General features: G+C 42.0%; 1 protein-coding gene across 1 annotated transcript in view; it reads left to right on the forward strand.

Moving 5' to 3' along the window:
* The window catches only part of LOC138947347 (homeobox protein Hox-B5a-like), a 93,760-nt gene that overhangs the window by 21,209 nt on the left and 48,551 nt on the right, over positions 1-24,000 (forward strand). Inside the window, exon 2 of the mRNA XM_070318803.1 lies at positions 21,529-22,718. Within this exon, the coding sequence (XP_070174904.1) occupies positions 21,761-22,718 (958 nt within the window). The 5' untranslated portion in view covers positions 21,529-21,760. The remainder of the gene's footprint in view (positions 1-21,528; positions 22,719-24,000) is intronic.

The following is a 24,000-nucleotide window of genomic DNA, read 5'->3' on the forward strand; positions in this document are numbered from 1 at the left end:
AGGGGATTTTTATGTGAGTGCCGATTATTTTCTTACCTTGAATTCAAAATGTTCCGCACACTGTTTCTTTTTTTCCTTTCGATTTTGTCTCCTGTTTCCATTCGTTTAATGTAACCGATATTTGCTTGAGAAATGTCAAACTGAAGCGACAGAATGCAAAAGCTAACTGTCAGATATGAGTGCACGACGCAAAAAATACAAATAAAAATAAAGAAATTTAAAAAGAGACCAATCAACCAACAAACGAGACACATTTAAAAAAAAACCTTTAAAACACAACAACAAAAACAACAACAACAACAACAACCACAACCACCACCACCACCACAACAACAACAACAACAACAACACCACCACCACCACCACAACAACAACAACAACAACAACAACAACAACAACAACAACAACAACGGCCACCACCATCATCACAGCAACACATGCACTCAAGAAAACCAGACGTACCCGCTCATCTGATTGGCTGAAAATTGCTCAACCGTACCGTTTGCCCTCCAACCACGAGCCGCCCCAAGAGACTCATGGAAATAACGAAACAAGAGCCTAATCAGTTTCATGAATATTCATTTCTCTTTTTTTTCGAGACAAAACACAAGGAGAGAGAAGAAACAAATCATTGTTGTGATTATCTTTCGGCCATTTTGTAAAAGCGAAAGCAGACGAACAAATGCCTTGCGAGTACTCACGCGACATCCGTTGAAGCGATATAATCGGTACGATTTGAGCAGCTTAGTATTCATGGATGATTTTTATTGATATAATTATCTTCTTGGCGTGAGTTATCCAACAGTACCGGGTTTTCTGGACAAAACAATCCCTCGTCGCTGGTTCTTTGACTTGTGATTTTTTTTAATTTCTTTTTTTTAAATTGTATTTATTCATTTGTCCGGGTTTATGTACACTTACGACGATGATTAGCATATGGATAGAAAGTCAGACAGTCGCGAAATTAGTTTTTGTCGAATAAGTTCCACAAGATACATCCCCGTGATAAAGGAAAAGGGTAAACAATCTATTTCTGCTCGTACATGATGAATAAACTCATGTTAATTTTGTTTCTCTTTTGTCTGGCTCTATATATACACACTCACCCACGCGCGCGCACACACACACACACACACACACACACACTCACACACACACACACTCACACACACACACACACACACACACACACACACACACACACACACACACACGACAGACAAATGGTTAGATTTCGTTGTTGAATTTCTATCATTTTTGCTGACATCTTGATATTTTTTTTAACTTTTACATTTTCGTATCCAAGACGGAGATACTTTAAAATTACCTGAAACTGACAAATATTTTACCATGAGTACAACAACATTTTTTTGTGACAGCTGGGAACAGAATGAATATATGAGTAAAGATACACTTGTTTTGTTTGGGCACAGGAAACTACAAACCATGCAGAAGCCTCGCATCGCTACCAAGAAACACATTAAGCAAAACAAGACATTGCCCCGTAATTGATTTTTAACTAGAATAAAATGATCTCTAAAATATAAGATTCCATCATTTGGAAAATTGTTTTATTTGTATCATCCTGCTGTTTTTATTGAGTTAAAAGGAAACGAATCTGCATCATGCTTGCATGTCCACGCTTAAATTGCAATCATGTAAGCAGAAAGAAATGAAAAAACCCACCGCAAAAGACTATCAGTAAATGCTGACGGGACCTCCCCAGTGCTTTTAGTCGCTGGCTATAAATCTTACTTACTTCTCCTATACACAAATGAGCGCAGGTTGAAAATAACCACACTATGGCCATTTATAGGTTAACCCGGGTCGTTGGACGTGATTTATAACATATAATTATAACCCATGCAAATGCACACACACAAACGCACGCGCGCACGCACACACATACACCCATGCACATGCATACACACACAGCAGCAGCACCACCACCACACCCAAAACCACCACCAGCAAAAACATCACCACAAACATACGATATCATACTTCTTTACCATTGAATAGCCCGTGGTGACATATCCAGACGGACAGACTATACCACCCAGCCAATCTGCAAGCACGGATTCACAGTTTTCTGAAAACAGCCAGATAGATTGCTGCGGGATCAAATCATGAAAAACAATCTTCTTGTAACTGAAAGGAACAGAGAGAGAGAGAGAGAGAGAGAGAGAGAGAGAGAGAGAGAGAGAGAGAGAGAGAGAGAGAGAGAGAGAGAGAGAGAGACAGAGAGAGAGAGAGAGAGAGAGAGAGAGAGAGAGAGAGAGAGAGAGAGAGAGAGAGAGAGAGAGAGAGAGAGCAGCAGCAGCAGCACGGTGGCTTCCAGAACCAGAAAAGGTTGAGCGGTTATGTGCCATAATCATCCCATACATTATCTGTACCCATTTAGACCCGACACTGTCCCATTCCTCTTGGCAAATAGCACTCTCGCATCGCTGACGCAGTCACCAGACCGGTTGCGCCGAGATGAACCGAGACTTTCCAGTTCGGGTCTAATGACGCGCAATTGTCGTTTCGGCTAACCCTGGTGTTGTTTGAAGATTATTACCGGCGAAAGGTCTGAATTATGGGTTAGTGCATAAATGTGTATGTGGCTGTGCGATGAGGGGGGTGTGTGTGTGTGTGTGGGGTGGGGGGGGGGGGGGGGTATGGGGAGGGAAAAGGAAGGGATGCGGAGGGTGTAAGGAAACATAGAAAGTAGACAAAAGCGTTATCCCACAGAGAGAGAGAGAATAGTGCATTATTCATCATGTTCTAAATCAGAGAGATCTTTCCGTGTTTTTGTGTGTGTGGAAAGCATCACACAGTTATATATTCAGCAATTAATTTAAAGTAAATGTGACGTATCGAAACTTACTTAAATATAGGGACTGCACTGTACATCTTTCAAGCCAATGATTTAGGATTTCAAGTTTGGCAAATCGACATTATACGAGTGTGGTAACGTCAAAGTAAAAGAATGCTTCGGATTCTGGCGAGTTTGCGAACAATTCTTTGCACTTCCGGTGCAATTCAACTTGGAGAGTTGGCCTGTAGGACAAAATATGCCCTGGAATGTGCACGCTGTTAGCCCAGCGATTGTTTGAACGAACACTGTAAATCGCCGAACTACTTCGTGTTTTCTTGAATACACCTTCATCAGTTCGAATAATGTTGAATCTTGATTCAGTCAAAATCAAAGCAGTATTCATGGTATTGTTCATTTTAATCATTACACTTTTTGTTATTGTCTTTGTTTTGTGTAGTAAATCTGTTCCTAGATCCTCTGATCGTCGTGGATGTTTTTACGTGTTATACCTTTTTTGTATCTCTCATACAAAATTTCGGATTCCACTCTGTTCCGACTTCTTTGATTAAATGTGACCCTCCACCGCGAAATGAGTCGCATGTCACCTCGCGCGGTTCTGCGCTAGGCTTAATAATTATAAGTTCGGGGAGTGTCTGGCAACAGTGTGAGGGTCACCTTAGTCACAGTGTTCGCTCTTTTCTAAAACGGTTTTCACCACTGGATAGAGCATAAAACACTCTTTAGGAAAATGTAAAAATATGAAAATCATGCAAAGGTGACATGCGACTCATTCCGTGGTGGAGGGTCACATTTTAATGTACTTGTAGATAGCATAAGAGCATCTTTTTACTTGGACACATACTTCAAAACAGCCAGACTGTATACATTGTTGACATGTATTCAAGTTGAAAGATGAAGTGTAAATTAAAGCCAGCATAAATCCATATTGATGTCGCTGTTTTATTGTCAGACTTTTTATGTGTAACTATGTGTCTATTACTTATATTACTTATCTTACGTGTTTCTTTCATCTTTTAAAAGTTTTGTTGTTCTAGATTATCTTATATAACTATAAGTGGTCGTTGTCTATGAATTGTTTTTAATGCTTGTATGTTATTTCTTACCAGAAAACTTTTTATATGTACAATTTTAGATTTTAATGTCTAATGTAAAGCGCCATGAGACTGCCATTCGGCGGTGAACAGCGCTATAAAAGAATGTTTTATTATTATTATTATTATTATTATTATTATTATTATTATTATTATTATTATTATTATTATTATTACAGAGAAGAGAAACTGTAAAAAAATCAAAGTCTTGGAAGACATGATGGCGCCCATGCTGTATACTTAGCCCGCTACAGATATCAATCAATTAATATCAATCAATATGAGGCTTATATCGCGCGTATTCCGTGGGTACAGTTCTAAGCGCCGGGATTTATTTTTTATTTTATTTTTTTATTTTATGCAATTTATATCGCGCACATATTCAAGGCGCAGGGATTTATTTATGCCGTGTGAGATGGAATTTTTTTACACAATACATCACGCATTCACATCGGCTAGCAGATCGCAGCCATTTCGGCGCATATCCTACTTTTCACGGCCTATTATTCCAAGTCACACGGGTATTTTGGTGGGCATTTTTATCTATACACTTTTGCCAGGAAAGACCCTTTTGTCAATCGTGGGATCTTTAACGTGCACACCCCAATGTAGTGTACACGAAGGGACCTCGATTTTTCGTCTCATCCGAAAGACTAGCACTTGAACCCACCACCTAGGTTAGGAAAGGGGGGAGAAAATTGCTAACGCCCTGACCCAGGGTCGAACTCGCAACCTCTCGCTTCTGAGCGCAAGTGCGTTACCACTCGGCCACCCAGCCCACTTATTGTGTGCTTGCTATTTATCTCTGACTACCCCTAAATATGAAATCAGTCTGGACTTCAATTTTCACAGTTAGGCTAAAATGAAGATGATCCATTTCTTTACTGCCATATATATTCTCGTTGCTGGCTTGTCTCCTAGAAAAGCAACCGTATAATGCAGAAACACAAAGCAAAATAGGTTGCCCTGCCAACACTTGCAGTGTAGACAACCACACAAACAAATCACGCTCCGACATCAACAAGAAAACCACCATTTCCCCCTGCTTACCCTGCAAGCAAAATCCCAACCACGCCAATTTTCTGCATTCCAGGCAAGAACGACAACTCTATGTCACTCTCGCGCCGTAGCAGACGTATCGTGGTGCGCCATCGGGGAAAGCGATTAGCGACAAGCGAAAGTATCATGTGGAGTGTTTTCTATTTGACGCCAGCTCAGGAGCAAGCCGAAAGCAAGGTGATGTTGACTTTGAACATTCTATCCCCGCTGAGTCGCGCTCCTGACGAGGCAGAACAACACAAACTCGGTCTTTCCCGAACGCTCGTCGACATACTCGGCAACAATTTCTGTGGAACGACCTCGATATAGTATACAAGCTAGCAAAAGCGCTCCGTGCTGAATGAGTTATGGCGCCGAAGTTACACATTTGTTTTTGATTTTTTTTTTGAGCTTGTGTTTGGAGGTCATGATGGTCTGTATCGAAATCAGTATTTAGGAGTACGTCCGTACTGTAAAAACTAAAATTAAAACGTTTTAAAGTCAGTAAGATCGAGATGGCCGTCATAATGTTTGATTGTTTGATAGCTTGACACGGACATGCATGCGCAGAGTTTCTTCGTGTTTTCTTGAATACACCTTCATCAGTTCAAATAAGATAATAAGATATGTCAGTTATAATTAAATTGAGAATGACACGTTATCTTTTGCTCACCCACACGCTATACAGTTGTATTTATGTCGCAGTGGTTCTAACACAACCTTTTCAAAGGTAAGGTCCACTTTACGGCAAACAGCCCGACAAAAAACCCAAAAACAAAACAGTAACCCACAAACCAACAACAAAGCAAAGCAAGCAAGCAAACAAACAAACACACACACAAACGAACGAACAAACGAACGTACGAACGAACGAACAAACGAACGTACGAACGAACGAACGAACGAACGAACGAACGAACGAACGAACGAACGAACACACACACACACAAACAAACAAACAAACAAACAAGCACACTTTACACTTTACTGACACATTAAAAATGCTTTTAAAGATTTGATGGCCAACATCCATACATCGTTTGTTACTGTTTCCTTCCGCTAGTTTGCCAAACTTATTTTGTCTTCCCTTTTTACATTTAGTCAAGTTTTGACTAAATGTTTTAACATAGTAGGGGGAATCGCGACGAGGGTCGTGGTGTATGTGTGTGTGTGTGTGTCTGTGTGTCTGTGTGTCTGTGTGTCTGTGTGTGTCTGTGCGTGTGTGTGTGTAGAGCGATTGAGAGTAAACTACTGAACCGATCATTATGAAATTTTACATGAGAGTTTCTGGGTATGATATCCCCAGACGATTTTTTCATTTTTTCGATAAATGTCTTTTATGACGTCATATCCGGCTTTTTGTAAAAGTTGAGGCGGCACTGTCACACCCTCAATTTTCAATCAAATTGATTGAAATTTTGGCCAAGCAATCTTCGACGAAGGCCGGACTTCGGTATTGCATTTCAGCATGGAGGCTTACAAATTAATTGATGACTTTGGTCATTAAAAATCTGAAAATTGTAATTAAAATTATTTTTTTATAAAACGATCCAAAATTACTTTTATTTTATTTTTCATCATGTTCTGATTCCAAAAACATATAAATATGTTATATTCGGATTAAAAACAAGCTCTGAAAATTAAAAATATAAAAATTATGATGAAAATTAAATTTCCGAAATCGTTTTAAAAACTATTTCATCTTATTCCTTGTCGGTTCCTGATTCCAAAAACAAGTAGATACGATATGTTTGGATTAAAAACACGCTCAGAAAGTTAAAACGAAGAGAGGTACAGTAAAGCGTGCTATGAAGCACAGCGCAACCGCTACCGCGCCAAACAGGCTCGTCACTTTCACTGCCTTTTGCACTAGCGGCGGACTACGTTCAGTTTCATTCTGTGAGTTCCACAGCTTGACTAAATGTAGTAATTTCGCCTTACGCGACTTGTTCCTTTTCTTGATGTTTGTTTTGGTTTTGCATTATTTTTCTCCTTTCTTATGTAACCTCTTCACCTTCTTCCATCCTCATATGTCATTGCACAAACCCGATTCAACGCCTTCTGTTGTGAAGTTCTTCCCAAAAAATCCAAATTTCAATTCACTGCTTGTTTCCTTCCGTCTTGATGAAAGCAACAACAACAAAAGTAAACAGAAGGTGGGGTTGTTTTTTTAGGAGAGAGAGAGAGAGAGAGAGAGAGAGAGAGAGAGAGAGAGAGAGAGAGAGAGAGAGAGAGAGAGAGAGAGAGGGGGGGGGGAGAGAGAGAGAGAGAGAGAGAGAGAGAGAGAGAGAGAGAGAGAGAGAGAGAGAGAAAGAGAGAGAGAGAACACACAACACACAACACACACACACACACACACACACACACGCACACACATACACACGCGCACGCACTTACGCACGCACACACGCACGCACTTACGCACGCACACACGCACGCACTTACGCACGCACACACGCACGCTTACACGCAGACACACTCACTCACACACACACACACACGCACACTCACTCACACACAAACACACACACACACACAAACACACACATATATACACACACACACAAACACACAAACACACAGAGCAAGAGAGGAGAGAGACAGAAAAACTGAGAGACATGCAGAAAGAGTTTGGGCAAGAGAACGCCAAAAACTGAAAAGAAATAGAAAAATAGAAAAAGAAGAAACACAGCACACACAAAAAAAGAAGACCAAAAAAGAGAGAGAAGACTGAGGAACGAAAATTCGTTGTGCTTTGACAGGTCAATTTGTTTTATTACCCTAACGATGTGACGTTGGCTCGTAAAGCATGCTGGGAAGCCCACAAGACATGTCTGCACGTGCACCAAAACAAAACCCTGTGTGTAGAAACATGACCTACTTTTTAACGATACTCGCCGACTTTGCTTTTTCTACAACTTTCTCAGTGTTCCATTGCTGAAAATGTAAGCCATGCAATGGCTTTACCGACCTGAACAGATTTAACTTTGGGTTTGCATACACATCTTATGATTAGGATTAGTCAAATAATAGATGTATTATCCGGGATATCTCTTTTTTCTTTGTCATCTATATTTTGAGAGATGCATGTGTGGAGGTGTGAGAGGAGGGATGGACCTATATTGAACGATTTTATGGGCGGGGATGTAGCTCAGTCGGTAGCGCGCTGGATTTGTATCCAGTTGGCCGCTGTCAGCGTGAGTTCGTCCCCACGTTCGGCGAGAGATTTATTTCTCAGAGTCAACTTTGTGTGCAGACTCTCCTCGGTGTCCGAACACCCCCGTGTGTACACGCAAGCACAAGACCAAGTGCGCACGAAAAAGATCCTGTAATCCATGTCAGAGTTCGGTGGATTATAGAAACACGAAAATACCCAGCATGCTTGCTCCGAAAACGGCGTATGGCTGCCTAAATGGCGGGGTAAAAAACGGTCATACACGTAAAATTCCACTCGTGCAAAAAACACGAGTGTACGTGGGAGTTTCAGGCCACGAACGCAGAAGAAGAAGAAGAAGAACGATTTTATGAAGACATAACTCACTGGCGGACTCTGGTGGCGGCCTTGCGAAGAGGACAAAGTCCATGTACATAATTAAAAAACCCATATTATTTAACATGACAAGAAAAAGCGTGCGGTAAGAACAATGTCATCCGAGGAATGAGACAAACAGACTGCACAGAAACGGTACAAGCCAGTGCAATATGCTCTTTGGGAACATGTCTTGAAGTTATAGTATTTTGTGTCTGACTTTCATAATATCTCCGTTAGCAAAGGAGAACAAACATCTTCCTTGCTGTGTGTTATTAATAGTACACAGACACATTATTATAAGACCGTTGTTTGTTTTCTTATTGAGTTTACACAAAATCTAAGTCATCATGTTTTATTGTTACGTTCACTTACACAGAAGCCCTTGATCTTGTCACTAACAGAGTTGTTGGAATTTCTGTATGACACTAATATGAGAGAAGATAAAGTAAAGCTGCAACACAGTATTCCGAACTTGTTTATAAACTCAAGCAAGGCTTATTCAATTCTGATATATGCCACAATAAATGTGTCAACATTTGTCAAATTCGAATGAAAGAGTGAGGACATTTTCACGTAAAATTCTAACACTAAAACAGAACCCTTAAACCTCGATTTTCTCTCATGTGCCCGCCACCCTCGTCGTTGAAAGTTGAGACCTATAAATCTTACTCAACCAGCCGCGCAATGAAACCTCATCTGTAATTTTTCCTTTTTTTTTAAATCAATACCGCGACGCCGCCATTTGAAATCGTTAAATCTGGTGCCCGGATGTGACGAAAGGATAAGTCGATGACCCGTGTCACGTGGCCTCCATAAATTTCAACAAGGGAATTAATAATGATTTTTCACTTCAAGGAGGCTACAGTGATGATGAATGTGAGGGATGGGTGATTCTCGTACCGGTTCAAAGTGCTAACCAGAATCCCCCTCCCTAAATCATGGCGTCAGCACGCATGCGCGAACATCTTTGGCCTCGCTCTGACGCTTCTCTGGCACCGAGGCTATAATTCAAAAGAATTTTGCGCATGCGCTCTGGTTATCACAGACCGAACATCATGCGTAACATGTTTATGGGGAAGAGAGTTTTTGTGTGTTCCTTTACGGTTGCATGGTGTTATGAATTACGAGATATTGTAATGCTATTTTCTTTCACTGAGTTATGTTTGAGTTATGCTTAAGGTTTTGCTTCTTCTTCATCTATTTCTTCTTCTTCTTCTTCTTCTGCTTCTTCAGTTGACGTCATCGTCGTCGTCGTCGTCGTCGTCGTCGTCGTTGTCTACGTCGTTTCATATTTTCGTCCGGTACAGGGTTTCCATGTAGGGGTATCGGTCTTTCTCGCACAATTTGTGGTTTGGAATTGTATATTTGTGTTGTGCCACGTGGCTCTTGGTTTGGGTCATCGCTGCTGACTGTAATCTGTGAGCTGTTGTGACTGTTATGATTTATGTCCTGTATACTTGCCAGTGTTGTAGGACATATTTGTTCCTCTTCTATACCATGTATATATGTAAATAGACACGGTTCTTTGTTCTGGATGCAATGACTTGGCTATTTTTATTACTTCAGATCAATGCCATCACTACTTATGACTACAACGTCGACATTATGATCGTGCCGTCCAGTATATCCCTTTTGGAAATCCTCGTATAACATGAAACGCACGCACGCACGCACACACGCACGCATACATCACACACAGACAGACACACACACACACACACGGCATACACACGTACACACACACACATACACACACACACACACACACACACACACACACACACACATGTGCACACACGCACACACATAGACATAGACATAGAACACTTTATTATCTCAACGAGGAGAAACTCAGGTGTGGTGTATACGCACACACACGCACACACACATACACACACACACACACACACACACACATACACACACACACACACACACACACATACACACACACACACACACACACACACACACACACACACACTTCGCCTCCCTCAGTCGTCAATCAGACCTCCACACAGGCACAGAAGGGCAGAGATCAAAGCTCGCTTCAACCAAACACCAGATGAGGGCGCTAAACGCTGCAGAATCCTCACCGCTATCTTCAACCACAGCGCAAAATAGAGAAAACGATTGAGCTCTCAACCCAAAACCCCTAGATATTCACAGTCTAGTCTTTGCTTCAACCAGAGGCTCGCTGGGGTAGGATTCGCCTCTTCCAAACAGTGCGCACAGAATTCGTTTCATCAGTGCCAGGGTCTTGCAGGGATGTCTCTCAGCACCCTACATCCTACCACTCTGTTCTCGCCCCTATCTGTTGTTCGCTAAAGCAATTTGTTTTCTCTACTTTCTCCTCGCTCTACCCTTCGTTTAAAGTCATCGGTTTTGCCTTTCAGAATCGTCTGTTGTCTCTATTCGTAAACGAGATGTGTGAAACGAGCCAGGAATTTTTGGTTTTTGTTTGTGTTTTTTTGAGGTTGTGGAAAGAAGGTTGGGTTGGGTGTCTGTGGTGCTTGACGGTGCACGGGGAAATATTTCTTATTTTTTGTTTACCTTTTGAGGTTGTGAAAAAGAAGGCAAGGGTTAGTGTGTTTGTGTAAGGTGAGATGTGGACTGAGATGATTTCTTGAGCTTGTTAGGTCTTCAACAGAGTGAAAGGTGACGGTGACAGTCTTTTCTGTACTTCTTTTGTTGCTTATTTTTCTTGTGTGTGGTACGGGAGGTGCAGGGGGGGTGGGGGGGGGGGGGAGACACACTGCTTGTCTATTTCTAATCGCAAAGTCAGCTATGGAATTCAACGTCTAGCTTGGAATAATGTTACAGTAGCATCACACATAAAAAAAGGTTGAATAATTATGATAAAGAATTGACAGAAAAACCCAATCTGAAGAAAAGTTGCGGCATGCACCCTTGCAAGCATATATATAGTGGTGAGGTATGCAAATTACACGTGAGAGTTTGTAACATGCACTTAACAGACTCTTGCGTTCGTCAAGTTCAGTGAGTGTATCAGATCGTGTTTCGACAACATAAGCTGCTTGCAACTTTAATACATTAACAATTCAATGGCCAGCCAATCAACTGGCAATAAATAATCCATATACACCCGCAACAGCGGAACAATAAAATAAACAGAAATGCAAAACGTGTTAATTGAGTTGCTGAATAATTCAGTTCGCTGATATTTGGTTGAAATGCGACATGTTTGAAGGCTAGCTTAAAGAAGGTTTTGCTCATTTTGCTGATCGCAACCATAGGCTTCACGATTTCGGTGACGCAAATCATGTTGCGGTTTATTGAAGTCGGCTGTTTGCGTGTCAGATTTTCCACCAACTTTCAACCAACTTTAATTAGTTTGAACTGGTTTGGGCGTCGCTGAGGCCAAGCCATGCAGCGAAAAGTCTGCCATGTGAACGGTCCCGAAGATTTAGTTCCAATTTAGTTCAGATCTAGCAGCGGCTTGAAGTATTTTGTTGTTGTTTGCTTGATGTGTGCAAAACCTTGTTCATTCTTCATGAGATCTTCATTATTCTTAAAGTTTTGATTCTTGAACTCATTTTTCTCTCTCGCAATTGCTATCGGTGTTTCGTCGCGTATTGAACGAACACGTTAATTATAGGGGTTCCAGCGTGAAAATTCGTCAGTGCATGCAGGGTCAATGCTTTCATGCAGCAATGATGTCATATTGTAAAACTGTCTTGACTGCAGTGTATATACTTGTGTAGGTGAGAAGGTTTGCAGTGACCCAGCTCAAAACTACAGTATTTTAACCAAATGATGACGTCGAGAAATATGTCTTCAACGTCAGTATGATAGTGTGCTTTTACGGGTTCTGATATTGTTATTGACCTGTTTCATTGACGGTGACTATTCCTATCGCAACAACTTGTGCTGATTTAATAAACAGTTCTTAAAGTAGATGAACGAGAAAAAACAAACCACACACGCAGTGGCCGACTTTCAGTTGTTCCGCTCAAAAACATTTAATTTACAGTATTTTTAGTGGCTTAGGCGACAAATTCTCAGAAGTAAAGTGGGTGTACTAGAAGCAATACTGCAAAATTATGCAATGACCTGCCAAAACTCGGCAGAACCTCGTTTTGTGACAAAAGTGTTTTATTTTTTATTTTTACATTGAATGCGTCTCTAACTAGCCAAGTCTACAATAAGAGTTACTGCACGACTATACAAGAAACAAAATATGGAACGTGTGCATGCAGTGTATGACCTTCTTATCATTCAACAGTTATATTCGGAACTATGACGCGACACACAGAGGTCAACGGTATGTGCAGACACAGAGACGGTATCCATGTTCCATCCCCGCGTCACCACTGTGGCATGTAAAAGTTATCAGTACTTCTGCCAGCTTTGTGTACATGTGGCTGCATGATTGCACCTAAACACGAGCACACCTCTGTAGCTGGACTTTGTTGCTGCTAGCTTTCCACAGGGAGAAAGTGACCCAAAGTTCCCAGCAAAGGCACAATACAGTAATGAAAACGAAAATCAAAAATATATTTTGCCCAATTTGTGTGACAGCCAGAAGTAATACGATGATGATGATGATGATAATTAGTTTTAACGTCCTCTTAGAACCATTTGGCCTATCTTGGGACAGGTAGTGTTAATAAGGGTGGCCGAGTGGTAACGCACTTGCGCTCGGAAACGAGAGGTTGCGTGTTCAGGCCTGGGTCAGGCCGCAATTTTCTCCCCCCTTTCCTAAGCTAGGTGGTGGGTTCAAGTGCAAGTCTTTCGGATGAGACGAAAAACCGAGGTCCCTTCGTGTACACTACATTGGGGTGTGCACGTTAAAGATCCCACGATTGACAAAAGGGTCTTTCCTGGCAAAATTGTATAGGCATAGATAAAAATGTCCATCAAATACCCGTGGGACTTGGAATAAAGTAAAAAAAAATCCATCTCACACGGCATTAAGTCTCAGGAAACATGAATACACGCATGCAGGAAAAAAAAATTTGTAGCGCCGTATTGTGTGGCAGCTCGCTTTCCCCGGGGAGAAAGCAGCCCGAATTTCCATGAGGGTAACCTCACTGGACTGTAAATCTTATCCAATCCAATCCAATCCAATGCTTTATGTGGGGACAAGACACTGGACAAACATGCAAACAAAGACCACATCATTTTTATGATCGTGTTATATATCTGGAAGTCTGTTGTTGCGATATTTCAAAATGGGGATGGAAGAAGTGATTGTGTACGCGGAATTTGGCTGGACTGGAGCGGTTTTGTTGGCTTATTTGCTTTTTATGTATGTAGAATATATTTATATTTGTTGCTGAATAAGTTAAAGAAAAAAAAAAGTAATACGAGAACGAGAAACAGAACTGTGCACGCATGTTGCAGTTACTTTTGTTTTTGTCATTGAGGTGTTAATTCGTTAGGCATTTATTGGTGATTTGTTTCAATTGTTATGACTTCCCAAACTTCTCAGCGAGACAATCGTTGCACAAGAAACATATTATTATTAATTTGTTCCTCAATGAAGTGTGCAAGCGGAGGTGTGCAATGACTTAACTGTCGATAAGCAGTCGTTTTGCTTGAGAATAGAGACTTTTTTTTTAAAGCTTTCATCCTTGATTCTGCTGGGACGGCTGGTGTACCGAGAAACAAAATAGAAAGTTCAAGGGAAGACTTTCCCCCTCGACGATCCCGTGTATTTCCACAGAGAGAGGCATTGTGTCACTTCTACTCGCACTTTCGTATTTGTTCGAGTGCAGACGTGAAAATGACGTCATACATTGAGGGTGTCAGTGGCGCCCTCGCGTGATGGAGATGCTGCTGCAGCGTAGTTGTGTCCCTTGCACCACAGGGGACTGCGGGCCGGAGGATTTGCAAGAAAATGACATCCATCAGACGAGTTATCTCCCCTCCCTGCCCGCAATGGCCGCTGTAACGGCAGGAATAAATCACGGTTATCGTAAACACCCGTGTGTTGCCCGGATGCTATCCCGAAAGCCTCGGCGCACAGATGTTATCCTCCAGCTAGTCCTTGCTCGCGACCAGTGGCGACTCCTGGCGGCCTGCCATTAACTATGCTAATTATTCTCTCCCTTTATATGCGCTCTTATCTGCCAGAAACAACAGACAGTCCACTCTACTGCACAAGACGAAGAAGAAGCGGAAGAGGAGTGTGGAAGAGATGAGCGCGAGACCTTCACGTGAAGCTCGTTCAAGATGGTCGGCTTGATGGCCACACAAGGTGGAGGAGATTATCTCTGAATGGGCTGGAGTTAGTAGAACCAGTTGAACCTCTTTGGAGTCCAGCCAAGTTGAGTCCTAAGGAGTTTGGTTCGTGTCGCCACACAGGTAGCAAGCACTGAGCTGACCGCCTGCATGAATGTGGTTCTTGTCATCATCTGCGTTCATGGATTGCAACTCCCACGTTCACGCGTGTTTTTAAACGATTGTGTATTTTGTACGTGCATGCAGGATAAAAACGGCCATTCATGTGTGTAGACCAAGTATGGCAAGGCTCTGCTGCGTTCACAAGACTCGAAGATATTTAATTATATATTTAGTTATTTATTTAGTTATTTAATTATTTATTTATTTAAACAAATATTTTTTATATCATTGTATCTTCACGGTCTCAAACAAAGTTTATATAGGAGGACTAGTTTAAATTCTGGGAAGCCTCTTCTGTTCACTGAAGTGCCACCGTCACTGTCGTTCGTAAAATGATAAGTTGGTAAAAATTCGAAAGTTAGTATGGCTCGTCGTAGTTTCGGAGCTTGTTCCTGACAAAAATGTTCAAGCTAGAACACGACCAAATAAGAACTTTATTCCAAGTATGTCGCTTGAAAATTTGCTCCGACTGCTGCAACTCGCCCCCCCCCCCCCCCCCCCCCCTCAAAGAAAAACCAAACCCTACCTGAGCGACATTCTCCATGGGGCGAAAGAGCCTTTTTCCCTTTTCTGCATTGTCCTGCTTTGGTGCCAGTTAGTGTCCTTTCTATATTCACTCATTATCAGAAGAAGCATGGGGTGGCAGGGTTATAGTAATACGTTCGGCGGGGGAAAAAAAACATCATTAAAAAAAGTCGGTCGGATTACCATAGCCATGTGCACAGTTTTTTCTTCGAAAGCGTTTAACCCTCATTGGCAACAAACTTGCTCCATGTGCACCTAAAACCCCAGATGCAAGGCTATTGTTTTTCTTCTTAGTGCCTTATGTCACTTGCGCTTTGAGAATTGACTCTCCGAGTCTTTAAAGTCAAAGTGCGGTGAACCGCAAACACTGGTCCCGTATCAAGTCTTGGTGGGAAACTGGTTAATCAAGTCATTATTCGTTGATGGATTAGTTTTCTTGTTATTTATAGTGGAGTTACAATGTGTTCGGTTCTGAGGACTTTGTAGCACTTTCCCTTAATGCCAAAAATTACAGGACCGATGCTGGTGCCGATCTGTATTGTTTTCCAATATGTTACGGAGACCTTTACTTCTGGGCTTATGAGACAATACAGGTTTTCTGAAGGGTTTTGGGTTTCAAGTTGTTCACATCGTTTTCTTGAATCCCTCTCTTCCTTTCACCCACCATCAGATAGCTAATCGTCATTCGCATTTTGTGTTTGTTTATTTTGTTTATTTGTTGCTTAACGTCCAGCCGACTACGCAGAGCCATATCAGGACGAGGAAGGGGGGGATGAAGGGGGCCACTTGTCAAGCGATTCCTGTTTACAAATGCACAAACCCATTACTTGTGTCCCAGCAGGCTTTAGTAAAACTAAATTAATACCTACTGGAAGATTACCAGTTTCCAGTATGTTAAAATAGGCTTAACCTATCTACTGCTGGACTTACATCAGAACACTAACAGATTAAACTATACATGAATCGCGAGACAAGCGGCAAGAGAAGAGATTTTTGGAAAAAATACAGGTGAATGAGCAAGAAGGCAGAAAAAAGAAAATAATTCATGAAGAAAAAGAGAGCATGACAGGAAAGAGGAACCAAAAATCTACCTAACAGCAAACTAGAAAGCTCCTGCGGTTCCAAAAACAGGAGGGGCTTTTAATTTCATAACCGCAGTGCCCCACTGCGGGACGCATTTTGTGTGGTCGCGTGGCTTTTATAGAGAGGATGCGGAAGAGGCAGGCACGCATGACTTTATCTTGACCTTGCAATTTTGTCTTTGATCCTCAATGGCAATGGTTGTCATCACAGTCTCGCGAAAAGACGAAAGCGACACAATATAGGCCTATATTATGTTATGGTCATAGAAAAATCAGAATTGGTAGGCATTAAAGGTACACGTAAAAAGTATTCGGCTCACCATCTCAGATCTGGCGAGGCTCATACACGGGATAAGACCATCCCAGCACGTCTTAGACCCACTCTTACGTGTGGTTTTTTTTCATCTTTTTTCATTTTTTTTAAAACGATTTTTCTAGATTATTTTATATAACTATAAGTGGTCTATGAATTGTTTTTAATGCTTGTATGTTATTTCTTGCGAGAAAACTTTTTATGAAAAATGTTAAATTTTAATGTCTAATGTAAAGCGCCATGAGACTGCCATTCGGCGGTGAACAGCGCTATGAAAGAATGTTTTATTATTATTATTATTATTATTAGACACATTCAACAATCAAGAGACCATGACTGCTTGAGTTTGATTAGTTTGATTGAGAAATTAATTTCTTTACCTAATTATTTCATAATAAAAACTCCTTACCTGTGCACAGATAGCAACCAGGCTATTCATTTTGGGAATGTTACCAAGTGAGGAGATGACCTTGCCCTAGTTAAATGCTGGCTAGATCTGATACGGTAAGCCAAACCGTTTACACGAGAAGGAGTGTGCCTTTAATTGTTTTTTTCTATCTGCGGATTGTATTTATTCTCTTTAAATCAGCTTTAAAAATCTTATTCATGGTCTACTACCGTTTGACTTCAGTGCTGTTTGCTCACGTATGGCATCATGAATTGTTTCTTCGCTCGTGAAAGTAGAAGTGCACGGTGAGCCATTAACACTGGTCCCGTATGTAGGTTAGATGGCAACGCGATTAATCAAGTCTTTTTTCTTTGATGGGCATTGTTCCCGTCTTTATCCTTTGGTGGTTGAACAAACCGTTCCTCTTTGAGCAACGCGTGCTGAATCAAACTGTTCGCCGAAATTATAGCCCCGATGTTGGAGCCGATACGTAGTATCAAACTGCGTTCTACATATGTAACAGTGGTGTGTGATTCTGGGCAAAGAAGGTTTCTCAAGAATGACAGATTTTTTTTTCCTTGCCTGCTTTAAGTTCTCCGTTAGTCTCGGTTGTGAATATCGTTTTCTTATATAATTATACACCCACACTTTTTAAATGCATTGCCGATTAAGTGTGTCTGTCTGTCTGTCTGTCTGTCTGTCTGTCTGTCGGTCTGTTTGTTTCTCAGATCAACACCCCTCGTTTATCTTTATCTGCCAAATAGTGGTTCTAAACTTGCTAACGCATCTCATGTTTAATTGCCATCAGCCTGACCAGATCCTCAAGCAGACACGATCCAATGATCCAGTCCCGAGTGCTAAAAGCCTGCAGTTCAGGCCTGTTCCAGAACTATTCTCTCTTCCAGGCACCGGCAGACATCTGATAACTAAGGTCCCCAGAAGTGCCTGGCGTTTCGGGGTCAAGTTGATTGCAGCCAATCGGAAGAGGGCGTCGCGACCTTGTTTTACGACTCTCTGATTGGCTCGACATTTCTTTTTTTCTTAATAAGGGAAACGGGCAGCGTCGAAGTGTTTGGAGTGTTTTTTGCCTTTCATTGTGCAAGAGAATTAAGGGAGCATGCAATGCCACAATTTCACGAATTGTTTTTTCTTCTTCTTTTTTTTTTGCGGGCGGGTGTGAGTTAACGTGCCTTTGTTTTTAAGGGGGGAGGGGGGGGGGGGGGGAGGTCCGAGTGAGGAGATCTTTTGAGGTCGTAATTGTGGTTTGATGAAGTTGATTGTGGCCCTTGTTTGGAAACTATCTTGGAAAGGATTGTGGGGTTTAGGGGACAGCCATCCAGCAGATAAAATGACATAAAGTGGCTGCCTTAACACAAGTGGCTTTTTATTCTTGGAAGATGATTTTCTGGTTCAGTCGTGAGTGCAGAGCTTTGTTATCCAAATCCCCCAAGTGTGATCTTTTCGGGGGGAACAAATGAAGTCGTTTATTTTCAAACATTCTGATTAGTTTATGTAACTCCGAATCAATCGTGTGTGTTTGTGTATGTGTGTGTGTGTGTATGTGTGTGTGTGTGTGTGTGTGTGTGTGTGTGTGTGTGTGTGTGTGTGTGTGTGTGTGTGTGTGTGTGCTTGGTGCGTGCGTGCGTGCGTGCGTGCGTGCGTGCGTGTGAGATTACTTGTTTTCTTTTGCCCCCTTTCATTTAGTTGTTTGTTTGCTTCGTCAGATGTAAGACGCACCACATAACTCAAAAGTGAGTACATTAAAAATGAACAAGTTTGGAACAAAGACAAAAACGCTGAACATCATTATTATATGGCATGCAAGAAAAACTGGCTTTGATAAATGTTCATGCACTTATTCTATACATTTTAAATTGGAATCATCGTTTGTGTTACATTTTGACACATTTCTGTGGTTGCAATAGTGTGTCATGAGTCAGTTTTATAATACGCACAAGTCAAATATTATAACGGTACATGTTGACATATTTATATATTAACTGAATCAGATAATATATTACCATCATATACACGCAGCTGTTTTACGTGTGGGCAATCTGTCAGTATATTATATATACATGGATATATTAATTGTTCTTGCGATCTGATGCCCTTGGGCAAAGGCTTGAATGTTTGAGTTATTGCGGCTGATTTTTTGTAACCGGATATTATGATTGTCACACCTGTGTTGGTGAATCTTCCCAGCGTTTATTAAACGTGTGCAGTGTGGGATAGTATAGTGACAGCCCTTCGTTAAAAAAAGTGTGTGTGTGGGGGGGGGGGGGGGGGGGGGGACAACAAAAACTACACCTACCCCCAGAAACAAAGGGAAACACAAAAAATAAGAGACAACAACAACAACAAAAGGACAAGTAAACAAGACAAAAAAAATTGCAGACCACGAAGTTAAAATCAGGCTCCTTTATAATACTTAGAGCTCAGTGATTCAATCAATCAATCAATCTGAGGCTTATATCGCGCGTATTCCGTGGGTACAGTTCTAAGCGCAGGGATTTTTTTAAATTTTTATTTTTATTTTATGCCATTTATATCGCGCACATATTCAAGGCGCAGGGATTTATTTATGCCGTGTGAGATGGAATTTATTTTACACAATACATCACGCATTCACATCGGCCAGCAGATCGCAGCCATTTCGGCGCATATCCTATTTTTCACGGCCTATTATTCCAAGTCACACGGGTATTTTGGTGGACATTTTTATCTATGCCTATACAATTTTGCCAGGAAAGACCCTTTTGTCAATCGTGGGATCTTTAACGTGCACACCCCAATGTAGTGTACACGAAGGGACCTCGGTTTTTCGTCTCATCCGAAAGACTAGCACTTGAACCCACCACCTAGGTTAGGAAAGGGGGGAGAAAATTGCTAACGCCCTGACCCAGGGTCGAACTCGCAACCTCTCGCTTCCGAGCGCAAGTGCGTTACCACTCGGCCACCCAGTCCTCAAAACGGTATGTCTGTCTGCCTGGCTGTCTGGCTGTCTGTCTGCCTGTCTGTCTGTCGGTCGGTCAGCCTGCATGACTGAGCGTATAAGTCTGTCTGTCTGTTGCACACACAAAATTTACAATACGCTGTTGTTATTGCTAACGACGATATGTATAACAACGTCCTGCTCTGCTTCTGTGTTTGTCGAAGGGATCTTTGAATTATGATATATAATACATATATTTTCCTATCTGAGTCTGTGAGGTTTCTGTTCTTTCCTTCTTAATGATTTTGGAAGCCATTTTTCTCCATGCGTTTGTTCGTTGTACGTGTTCCCCATCCTTCCCTCCGCCCCGCCCCCCCCCCACACACACACTGTTTTGTGTGGATGTGATTGGAATATTTTAAAATAACTTAAAAGTGAATGTTTGCATCTTTTCGTTATATTTGTCATACAATTCCAAAACAAATATGCCACTATATTGAAAGAATACATGCAAAATGCCTTCTTATTTACACTGTTAAACATGTAAAAGTAATAAGCATTTCGTTATTACGCTAACATCTTCAAAGGGAACATGCTGAAGCATTCTGCCCGTTAAAATAATCACAAAATTTGATCGGTTTACAGGTAAATAGATTAATGTTGATTCAAGCTTTGTTTGTCATTTTAGTCTAATAACCCTTTATTTGTTGCGTATTAAGATCCTATTTTGTGAAAAAGTATACAAGTTGAGTTGAGTTGAGTTGAGCAGAATCAGTTGAGCTTAATTTAATTTGCTTTAGTTTAGTTTCCGCTCTGTGTCTTTTGTTGCGTTTCTTTCTCTTTTCCTTTTCCTTTTTCGGTTCTTCCTGTTTGCATTAATAGAATGTTCTCAGAATGTGTATAAGCCTATATAATCTTTTTTCAACCATCCAGTCTGAATCAGAAACTTTGCTGCACCGAAAAGGCAGATATGTTACGTGCACAAAAACGGGTTAGCGGTTCCTTTTATCACCACGCCCATACAAGCCTTGAATTTTTCACTGTATGGAATTCTATCTGGTAATCAAAGTTATGTCTGTCCAGTTCACAAACACCTGATACCACATGTACTACGCACGCGACACAGATTCCATGCTAACACACACACACGCACGCGCGCACACACACACACACACACACACACACCCCGTTACATACACACACACACACACACACACACACACACACACACGCACACACACACACACATACACAATCCCCCCCCCACGCACACACACACACACCTCTACAAACTGCAATCTAAAACTTAGCTACCGATCCCTTCCACACAGCAATCTGACATTTCACCCCAATACAGGCTCAGCCCGCGTTGTGTCGCGCGCTGTGATTGGCCCTAAGCTCACGTGACTTAATTTCCATATTTCATTGCAGAGGGGGCGGCCCGAAAGCAGCCGACAGGCCAGCAAGAGACCAACAGCGAGCAAAGAGAGGAGAGGGAGGAGGAAAAGAACGGAAGAGGAGGAAGGGGGAAGCCTGCAGCGGAGAGTAGAGAGAGGGGTCTTCATGAAACGCAGCCCGCTATCTTCATAATTCATTCCGGGAAGCCCAAGCCGAGCGGTGACACGGAGGGGACATTTTTACGAGGCCATATTACAGGCGCAAAATGAGCTCCTACTTTGTCAATTCTATTTCGGCCTGCTACGGTCCCGGGTCCGCCGGACTCGACCATTGCCTGGACCCTAGTGGCTACGACCGCGGCGTCGTCGGCGGTGGCGGTGGTGGTGGGGCTGCCGCTGCTGGACTTGTGGGGTACGGCGGTCATGGAGGGGTGTACGCGGGGTACGGCGGATCTTCGGCCAGGTACCATCACCAAGGTTACTCGGCGCGAGGCATGGCGGTCGGGGGTGATCCGTCGGATTACTACGGCACTTCCAGGCTGTCTCACCTACCCTCCATGCAACAACAACAGCAACAACAACAACAACATCAACAACAGCAGCAGCACCACCACCACCATCACCACTCCTCGGTCAGTCCTTGTGGCAGCCCCAGCGACGGGGGGAACATGTCCCCGACCCCTCTGACCCCGGTCACCTCCTTCAAAGGCGAGCAGGGGCGCGGGGACTTGAGGGTGTGCGGTTCGAACCCCCCTGTCGTCAACAGCAACGCAGCTCACAGCAACAGCAACAACAACAGCGGAGGGGCAGGTAGGCTGAGCAGCAGTGCAGGATCCACAGGTGGGGGCAACGTCAGCGATTCTGCCGACGGATACTATTCCTCCGGGGGCGGGGGTGGAGGCGGAGGGGCTTCCGTGGGGGACAGTCCCCCGCGACCCTCCTCGGCCCATTCCGGGGGTGCCTCCCCACCCCCCGTTCAAATCAAGCAGAGCCCTACCCCCCAGCCCGCTCATCAGCAACCCCCCATCCACAAAACCCTCACCTCCCCTAACAACAACAACAATGACGACGATAATGAGAGCAACAACAGTGGCAACAACAGCGACACCAACTCCAAGAACAACAACAATAATAACAACAACAACAACAGCGATTCCCCGACCGACCAGAAATTCCCACAACCCCAAATCTACCCCTGGATGCGACGCATGCAGTACAGCGGAGGTAAGTCAGAATTATGTCTTCCATGTTTTGTCTACTCCTCAACGTGTTCTCTTGCGCGTTCGAGTCAGTGTGTAGCGGTTCGTCAAATTACCCATTTCCTGCGTTTGGCTTACCCCCGTATAGTGTTTCGTAAAATAAGACCTATACTCCACTGAGGCTTGTTCTCGGCGGAACAATTCTTTCTGGGTGTCACGCTGAGAAAGATTTGTAACAAAGCTGTTATGGTCCATAATTCGGTGGTGTATTGTTGCTTTCGGATTTTTGAATTCGGACTAGTCTATAACTGATTTTTTTAGGTAATCGTCTACTCGTGTTATATAGTGTTTCGCGGCGTTCGCTAAATGTAATTTTATAGAGTGTTTTACCACTGCTTGGTGACTAGCAATACAATAAAACAATGTCAGGCGCAGTATATCAATTAACTTAGCCGAGAAGTTAGTTAGTTAGTTGTTGCTTTTTGGGTCCAGCGGACCATATAGGCCAAATCAGGACCCCTTTAGCCGAGAAGGACTCCAGTTTCTTGTAATACATTTGACTGGATACAAGATATATTCATCTGGCAAATGAATCGAAGCAGATCTGGCACCAGAAATTAATGGTTATATTACTTGTTGTATTTGTTTTGTCATAATCGGTACAAACTTCTGGCCGTGGGCACTACCAACACTATAAACAATGTCGAATAACATTTTAGTTTTGTAGTTTATTGTATATTTTCAAAAAACAATATAATGCTTATTGGATACAGTGTTTATATCATATGGTATAACATAGACATGCTCTTGCAAATTAGTAAATATGTATGGTTTATCATATAGATAAGCAACATGATGAATATATAAATAAATAAACTAATACATGATTATAATAATGAAATGTACGTTTTACTACAGACCTTGCATCAATAACAGCGACATTTTAAATGCTTATGTGTGCTCGCACATGTTTTCTTGCTAATAATACTGCAGCACTAAAAGATATTGAAACCAGAAAGTAGAGCACAGCTGTTACATATCAATAATCTCAGGGAATAGTAGTTGTACTGACGCTATAGTGAACTCTGAAGTCTGTGTTAGGATTCAAGGACAATAATAATAAAATACTGAGAGTATAATGTAACCAGGAATACAATTATATTTTATTCTACTTATCGTGGCTTTTGTTGTTGTTGTCGTGATATTTGTGCAATGATAATAATGATAACAATAGTCGGAAGTAATAATACTATTATTAATTGTAATAATGATAGTAATAGCAATAATGATATCAACGGTAATACAGA

The sequence above is a fragment of the Littorina saxatilis genome, linkage group LG14, assembly GCF_037325665.1.
Source record: "Littorina saxatilis isolate snail1 linkage group LG14, US_GU_Lsax_2.0, whole genome shotgun sequence".
NCBI lineage: Eukaryota > Metazoa > Mollusca > Gastropoda > Littorinimorpha > Littorinidae > Littorina > Littorina saxatilis.